Source organism: Entelurus aequoreus, linkage group LG25, assembly GCF_033978785.1.
Source record: "Entelurus aequoreus isolate RoL-2023_Sb linkage group LG25, RoL_Eaeq_v1.1, whole genome shotgun sequence".
Lineage (NCBI taxonomy): Eukaryota > Metazoa > Chordata > Actinopteri > Syngnathiformes > Syngnathidae > Entelurus > Entelurus aequoreus.
The window spans coordinates 36,212,475-36,221,688 of record NC_084755.1 but is presented as its reverse complement, the minus strand read 5'-3'; the positions used below and the strand labels follow the sequence as shown (position 1 = coordinate 36,221,688).

At 41.0% G+C, this 9,214-nt stretch overlaps 1 protein-coding gene across 2 annotated transcripts; it reads left to right on the top strand.

Annotated features, from left to right (window-relative positions):
• The first annotated feature begins 1,085 nt into the window (after positions 1 to 1,085).
• Positions 1,086 to 7,754, top strand: LOC133642188 (uncharacterized). 2 transcript variants are annotated; one of them, XM_062036260.1, is made up of 5 exons: positions 1,086 to 1,599; positions 1,654 to 1,785; positions 2,882 to 3,053; positions 3,208 to 3,360; positions 3,628 to 7,754. In XM_062036260.1, the coding sequence occupies exons 1-5, from the start codon at positions 1,233 to 1,235 to the stop codon at positions 7,616 to 7,618; spliced, it is 4,815 nt and encodes a 1,604-aa protein (XP_061892244.1). In that variant the 5' UTR covers positions 1,086 to 1,232; the 3' UTR covers positions 7,619 to 7,754. The 2 variants fall into 2 exon arrangements, with proteins under 2 accessions (XP_061892244.1, XP_061892243.1); XM_062036259.1 differs by having other exon boundaries at positions 1,086 to 1,785.
• The last annotated feature ends 1,460 nt before the right edge of the window (positions 7,755 to 9,214 follow it).

The window sequence follows — 9,214 nt, the reverse complement described above, 5'->3', positions numbered from 1 at the left end:
TATATATATATATATATATATATATATATATATGCTGGTAAATGATTAATTTTCAATACCAGATTAATCACACTTTTGAATTTAGATGAATCGTGATTAATCACATTAAATTAATTACTTATGTGCATAATTTCAATTAACTTTAAAACATTTAAATACCCACACACACAAATTTCATAAACTAAAATAAATAAATAAAAACCTTGAATGCGCATCATTTATTTGCTCAAAACTTAACAGTTTTATCTAAAGTCCCGTCAGTGCGTATTTTGAAGCAACGTATGCAATGACCTGATCACCACACAGAGTAACCTGCGACGCCTTTCAGTATTTTCAAAATAAAATGATTAATCTGTGTTCATACATGATTAATGCGATCATGAACGGTCATTAATCGCCTACCTTTGACAACCTGATACAGCCCTAATATATATATATATATATATATATATACACATCACATTTTTGGCTCAAGCTTCAATACAAAAGATCAAACTTCATACCGTATTTTTCGGACTATAAGTCGCAGTTTTTTTTCATAGTTTGGCCGGGGGGTGCGACTTATACTCAGGAGCGACTTATGTGTGAAATTATTAACACATTAGCGTAAAATATCAAATAATATTATTTATCTCATTCACGTAAGAGACTAGACGTATAAGATTTCATGGGATTTAGCGATTAGGAGTGACAGATTGTTTGGTAAACGTATAGCATGTTCTATATGTTATAGTTATTTGAATGACTCTTACCATAATATGTTACGTTAACATACCAGGCACGTTCTCAGTTGGTTATTTATGCCTCATATAACGTACACTTATTCAGCCTGTTGTTCAATATTCTTTATTTATTTTAAATTGCCTTTCAAATGTTTATTCTTGGTGTTGGCTTTTATCAAATACATTTCCCCAAAAATGCGACTTATACTCCAGTGCGACTTATATATGTTTTTTTCCTTCTTTATTATAGTGCCTGTGGTCAAGGCTCATATCGTTCAGTTTCGCTCCCACACCAACGGCACAACATCATTTTTACTTCATAAAATAGATTTACTGGTAGTAAGTAAGATACCAAAAGTTCGGAAATTGACACCTAGCCCATTTTGTGTAATCGGTGTTGAAAGCCGGTACTATTTTTCAGTGAGGCGCAGTGATATCTAGTGGGGAGTGGCGCGGTTTTGGTCACATGGACCAATCAGGTAGCAGCTTTATTCTAACAACATACCTGCTATGGCGACGACAACATCCGAGAGTGAAGAGGAACGAAAGACCTCAAAAGTTAGAAAAAAAGTGCGTAAAGAGGAAAATAAAAGATGCTATATGCATCTTTCATCTGTGAACAATGAGGACGTCCAGCACTTCACTCGGACACGGTGGGACACATACAGAAACTATTTAAAACAGTGGCTTTGTCTGCAAGACCAGAACAAGCATCTGGCAGAAATCTATAAACATTGCTCGGATGTAGATTTTGACGCTATTCCTGACGACGCTGGGTTTCACGCAACATGCTACCGACGTTTTACAGATAAATCTGCATTGTTTTATGCCGAGAAAAGGACCGCACGGGCGGTGGGAGAACCATCTGCAGCCGCAGGTCAGTCAGCAGGCACGTCTGAAACTCCCCGAAAGAAACTTCGATCTCGTTCAGGTTTGCCCGTTGCTTCTGCCGGCCCCGTCCTGCCAGCCATCTGTATAATTTGTCAAAAAGTGGAAAAGTACACTCGTGTGGGAGGAAAACGCCAGAGGGATCAACTCACACAAGCAGAAACCGTGTCGGCAGGTATGTGACACACACACACACACACACACACACACACACACACACACACACACACACACACACACACACACACACACACACACACACACACACACACACACACACGTGTGTGAATCTATAGTAATAATGTTACAGTACATAGCGTAGGATTGAAAGAATGTGTTGTTACTTTGTAATAACCAAATGGACCATTTATACACTGTCAGAGTTAAGGGGAGACCTTGGAATTTAAAAGTTTGAGAACCACTGGCCTAGAAAAGGAAGCCCCACCCATCCCCCCATATACCTTCACACCACAGCCCCAATCTCTCTCTCCCCCCCCCCCCCCCCCCCCCCACACACACACACACACCCCTGGACTGATTTACACATCACAACCCCCACCCCTCCCCCCGCACACCTTCACACCTCACCCCTCATCCCTGAACTGACTGAACTGTGACCACTACCCACATCCCTGCTGTGACTTCATGTCACCTCCACTGCTGCTACAATAATTGAAGAATGCATAGTGCACTTTATACATCATCATTGTCATATCATCCATTATCATCTTCACTGTGAACTGAATGTGCAATACTGCTTCTGTCTACTCATGCCCACTATAGATCTGTTGTAAGATCCACACTTTAATTTACTTTATCTTATTTCTTTATTTTTGTTTCTTATTTTATTTTATTATATTTATTAGTATTAAACATCCTTAGCATTTACATTTTTAGTAAGTTTATTGTAAGTGTGCAATATAGTTTAAGTTTATTCTTGTTTAATTTTTATATTCTGTGATTCTTTATTTAGCTTAAGTTTATATTTATATTTATATTTTGTGAATTTGCAAGGGGGACCAGCAAAATAAGCTTTTCATTGTGCAGTGTGACTGTCTGTTTATCTGTGCATATGACAATAGATATCTTGAATCTTGGAATGTTTAGCTGGGAGTTCAGCAGCTCACATCACAGAGTCGTAAATCACAGGGTCATAAATACCTCTCCAACCCCCCACTCAAGACACACACACACACACACACACACACTTTTTTACTTATAAATCTCTGATTTTGCCAATAAAGCTTATTCTAATTATTTTTCTTTTAAAGGCCAGTTGCTGAAGGCAGCTGAGATTAAGAAAGATGCTGCCATTCTTCTGCACATCAACGACAAAGACTGTGTTGCTATAGAGGTCCGGTACCATAGGACCTGTTACAGACAGTACACCAGGTTCTTGTCACTGTCTACAGCAACGCACACTGCAACCAGAGATGAAGAAATGTGAGTAATTACACTGTACTGTCATTTTGCTCACATTTAAAAAGTAAAAAAAATTTCAACAACATGCAGCTTATATTTAGTTTTGCTTAAGATACAGCTTTGAAAGCATGACTCTTTGCACATGTTAAGTGTGTGTGTGTGTGTGTGTTTTCAGACAACCCTTTGCTGACAGCTACAACCTCTTCTGTGACCAAGTGATCCGTCAAAGGATTATAATTGACAAAGAGGTGCTGAGAATGGACAAGCTAAGGAAGTTGTTCGTGGACACCGTTAAGAAGCACGAAGATCTTGATGCTTCAGGCTACAGGTAACTGAAACAAAAATAATAAAATATTCATACTGAAAAGTTTATTATTTATAGATTTAGTCTCTCCCCATAAAGGCTATGAGAGTATGTTTAAAGTAATTTGATTATCATTGATGTGTGTGTGTGTGTGTGTGTGTGTGTGTGTGTGTGTGTGTGTGTGTGTGTGTGTGTGTGTGTGTGTGTGTGTGTGTGTGTGTGTGTGTGTGTGTCTGTGTCTGTGTGTCTGTGTGTAATGTGCTCATATTTCCCTTTAACTTTATGTTTCAGGAGGGATAAACTGAAAAGAAGGTTGGTCCGTGATTTCCCCCAGCTGGTTTTCCACTGCCCTCCCCAGCGCAACGTCTCTGAAATGGTTTTTGTTGAGACATTATCGTTAGCAGACAGGGTACCTCTGCCATCAGGCACATCACCATCAACTACCGAGTCAACTGAGGTGAGCCAAGCTGAAAGCCAAGCTGAAAGTGACAGTGAACACACGGCTAGTACAACAGCTGGTCAGAATACCACGGAGAACACAAGGACACTTTACAGTGCAGGGCTGATATTGAAGCGCCTTCTAAGTGACTCTCCCGGTATGAAATGCCCGTGGCCTCCCACAGCAGAGGATTTAAATGTATCTGAAGCTAAATCTGTTGTGCCTGTTGAACTGTACAACTTCATTGCCTGGATTATAGGTGCAACAGAAGAGCCAACACTAGCCTGTTATGTTGATGTTCCTGATGATGTGAATCTAAAGGTTATCTCTCTTTGTCAAGACATTGTGTATCTGGCATCTAAAGGTCGAAAGCAGACACCCAAGTCATTGTGTCTTGGTCTAACTGTTCGCCATTTAACAGGTTCATCAAATGTTCTGTCACTGCTGAATAGGTTAGGACATTGTGCTTCACGGGACACAGTTGTCAGTCTTGACACTAGCCTTGCTCAGCTACAACTTTTAGAGGGTAGAAACAAAATACCCAAGGGATTCGCACAGAAGGCACCCACAATACTGGTGTGGGACAACATTGATTTTGGGGAGGAGACACTGTCAGGTCATGGAACTACTCACCACACAAATGGCATTATGCTCCAAAGTTCTGTCACTGAAACTGTGTCGAGAACAGAGAGACAGCCACTACAGAAGGCAGTTAAATCATTCAAACCACCTCCTAGCTACCCCGTAGAACACTACCAACAGTCTAAAAGACACGGGCCACAGAACTTGAGTCACCATGGAAGTGTTCCATTGGATGCAGAAACATACAGGTTGAACACTGTATCTGCTGCCAAAACTGAACTGGCATATGTTTCAGTAAAGTACACAGATGCTGAAGCATGCACAGTGCCAAGCTGGACAGGTTTCCATACACTGCTCCAAAGTGGGGCCACTCTGCCAAAGTCAGCACTGTATTATCTTCCAGTCATTGAGGCTTCACCGACGGAGATGTCAACAGTTAACACGATTTTGAAGCGAAGTGTTGAAATTGCTGATCAGCTAGCACTGGACCATGTAGTGGTAGTTTTTGACCAGGCTATATATGCCAAAGCTCAGCAAATCCGCTGGAAGGACCAGGAATTGACAAAACGCCTTGTGATTAGACTTGGTGAGTTTCATACTTGCATGTCTTTCCTAGGGATTATAGGAAAAAGGTTTGGTGATGCAGGACTGCAAGACATACTCATTGAGTCTGAAGTTGTTGCCCCAGGTTCCATCAATGGTGTGATCAGTGGTCATCATTACAACCGCAGCATGAGGGCACAGAAACTTATGTATGAGAGCCTGCAACGTGCCAGATTCAGCACATTCTTAGACTCTTTGACACCAGCGGGGAGAGATGAGTGCATGGCTGTCATCAGTGAAATCAAAGACACATTCCCAGACAGAACAGTGGATGTTTTGTGTGCAAACCAGAAATTTGACCAAATGTGTTCAAAGTATGCTCTCTTTGTGGAAAAGAGAACTGCCGAAAACCCAACGTTTGCTTTCTGGAGTTCTTACATTGACATGGTGCAAATACTCCTTCTGTTTGTGAGAGCTACACGAGAATCAGACTGGCAGCTTCACCTGTCAACAGTGCGCTTGATGATGGCATGGTTTTTTGCTTATGATCGTGTAAACTATGCTAGGTATTTGCCTACATACTGGATGGAAATGGTCAACTTGCCTATAACACACCCTTCTTGTCACAAAGACCTCAGTGTGAAAGGTCAGTGGACTGTTCAACGTCAAAGTGCCCATGGATTTGCCTCCATTGCTTGTGACCAGGCTATTGAGCAAACATGCAACAGAGATTCAAAGACAAAGGGTGGCTGGACAGGAATAACTCTAAATAGGGCTGCAGTGTCTCGCTGGATATTGTCACAACATGAACGAGCTGCCATAGCTAGACAATGTGAGTCAATGTCTGGAAAATCCCCAGAAACACGAAGGCGAAAAGATCTAGACCGCTCACGGATTCATGCCGATGAAGAAGCTGTGACCAGAATAAGTTCCACCATTGATTCCATGCTGAACCCATTTGACTTACACCAAGATGGCATTGTTTGTCTTAGCTCAGGGACAGTAGCATCTGAAGGGGTCAAGAAGGATTTGCTTGCAGCACCAGAAAGGGGGGAAGAAGCTGTCAAAGTCTTTATTGACCAAAGACTGTTAACAAAATCAGTCGACATTTTTGCCCCCATCAAGGCTCAAAAACTGAAGACCTTTAGTGACCAGGCAAAAACAAAGACAAAATCTGCAGCAGCCAAAGATGTCATTCTGCGTGCAGACAAGAAACTTTTCTCCAGGCTACTCATTATTGGTCAAAGTAGAAAGGTAGACCTGAGGCAAATTCTGTCCTACTCCTTGGGAACGGTTTCATATCCCTTAGCCAGTACTGATGGGTCACTTGCTAAAACAGACAAATCTGCCTTGATGAATATATTGGAGAACAAAGACAAAGACTGCTTAGTTCAGCAAGTTCCGTCAGATGGAGCTATTCTCTTCGATGGCATGGCAGTCATTCAAGCCATGCATTCCAAACCAGCTACCTTTGGAGAGTTGGCTGACAACTTACTCCAGTACGTGGTCAAGATAGCTCTGCAGCACAAGTGTACAAGGATAGACTTTGTCATTGACCAGTATCCAGAAATCAGTATTAAAAACCTAGAGCGGTCACGGAGAGCTGAGGGTGGTACACAACAGGTGCAGATCTATGGACGGGATCAGAAGGCACCCACACAGTGGAAAAAGTTTCTATCTAATGGGACCAACAAAGCAGCACTGGCAGAATTCCTCTTTGTTGCATGGCGAGATGCTGATCTCACCATTTTGGGCAGGGACTTCAGCTTGTACATAGCACATGGAGAACTGTGTCACTGTGTTACTGTGAAAGAGGGTTCACAAACTGTCAGTGCTGTTCACGAACTGACATGTGACCATGAGGAATGTGACACTAGGGTGTTTTTACATGCACAGCATGCTGCACAAGAACATCAAACTGTTGTCATCAAAAGCCCTGACACTGATGTGGCAGTGATTGCTGTAAGTCTTCAAAGAGCTTTACAGTGTAGCTTGTATTTTTTCACGGGAGTAGGCAACAGAACGAGGATCATAGACGTGGCTAAGGTGGCAGCAGCTCTTGGCAACAGTGTTTGTTCTGCACTCATTGGCATCCATACCTTCACAGGTTGTGACTCGACCAGTGCCTTTCATGGCAAGGGCAAAAGGAAGACATTTTCTCTTGCTTGTCAGAAAGACGAATACCTGACTGCGTTCTCAAATCTGGGCAGCAGTTTTAACCTTGACCAGTCTACGTTCAAAACACTGAGCAAATATGTGTGCCACCTGTATGGACAGGCATCTGCCAAAGACGTGAACGATGCAAGATACAAAGCATTCTGTATGGCATCGTCAGCTTTGCCAGAACTGTCCATTCCCCCAACAAGTGATGCCCTCCACCAACACTGCAAAAGGGCAAACTACCAAGCAGCAGTAATGCGACATTCCCTGACTGGTATGATGTGTGCCCCTTCACCCATTGGCAATGGATGGTACATTGAGGATGGGGAGTTAACAGTAAGATGGATGACTAGAAATCCTGCCCCAGATAGTGTGCTGCAGGTAGTCCACTGTGGTTGCAAGACAAGCAAATGTGAAACAGAAAGATGTTCATGTATGTCTGCAAAAATGTCTTGTACTGATTTATGTCACTGCCAGAACTGTGGAAATGTTTCAAAGGAAACAGAAGAAAGAGGTGCATGGGATGATGACACAGATGAAAGTGATATTGATGAGTAATTACGCACCATGTCACCATGTAAAATTTGCCACTTTTGTTTCTTTATCAAGATGTTTGATTATCGAGATGCCACACTGCCATTTTAACGGTAAAGCTTAAATAATGTCTGTATTACCTTTTTTTTCAAATTTGTTTTGGTCTTTTGTGTGTGTTTGTGTGTGTGTGTGTGTGGGGGGGGGGGGTATAAATGACACATGCTGTGAAACAATTTGCTACTTTAATAAATATTTATCATATTTTATACCAATTTGGGCCTTTACTGCATCTATTTTAATCTTGTCCATTTTTGCCTTATTCCAGTTTTGGGGTGCATGGTAATATTTTGCTAGATTTTAAGCCACTTTTGGCCACGGTGTGTTACTTCTTTTGTACCTTTGATTACATAGAAGGTTGTGACATTTTTTTAATGTATGATACATAAGCTTTTAGCTAAATTTAATAAGTGTGTGCTTCATTGTGCTGGGGCAAATCACTTCAGTTGAATCGTTTTTTAAGAAATTTGCTACATTTCATGATCTAAATTCACATATGAGTATACTAAGGCACCAATATTTGTTTCAGATGTTAGGTATATGTATTTATGATATTTGAGAAAGATTTTGTGTTGCCAAAATGAATAAGACATATTTTACAAGCCAAAACTGCAGCACAAGATTTTCGTTTTTTGTGATTTACCTCTATATACATTTCTGGCTTGTGACAAAATTTGGCTAGGTATCATGTTCTGAACTTTTAACCCAAAGTCCAGAAGGGTATTATCTATGCAAAAATGCATTGAACAAGTTGTGCTTAGACGTGGGAGCGAAATTCATTTTCTAGGCACTTTTTCTCATGTCAGCTCACCGTCTATTATGCATTTTCGGCCGGTGCGACTTATACTCCGGAGCGACTTATACTCCGAAAAATACGGTAATTTCTTTGTAAGAAAATAAAGTACATATATGACAAGTAAACATTTCATCATGCACAAAGAGCGGTTTCTAGTTTCATGATAGTAAATAAGTTATAGCAGCTGTCAACATAAAGTCAAAGCAAAAAATCGACATTTCATAATATAAAAATACCCTTTGCATCATTACCGTTTAAGTGTTAAAGGGGCTGTTTGCAACCTTTACTTTGGAAGGCGATAACTTTTCAATGTATTTTAAACATATCTCGCCCGCCTGTCGGAATTGAACTTGTTGTTAGCACAAGATTGGCAATAAAAGTTAAAAAGAGCGTCATATTTTGTGTGAAAAAGCTGAAAAAGGACACATTCGGTTATTATTTTTAGAGCGCACCTTGATATTATGTACACAATATCAGTTTGGATGCAAAAATTCAATCACTGTTGCTTTATCTCATACAATCATTTCTGCATTTCAAGCTCAGCAACATAAGTAACATTTGCAGATGCATTAGCTGTGTGTGCTGTGAGCTAATAATTGTGATTGTAGCTATCATTGTCCCCGCCTTCCGCCCATGTGCAGCTGGGATAGGCTCCAGCACCCCCCTGCGACCTCATAAGGGACAAGCGGTAGAAAATGGATGGATGTTTGTATATTCAATCACAACAACCACATGACTCCAAATTGTTTGTTGCTTCTCTTGGACTG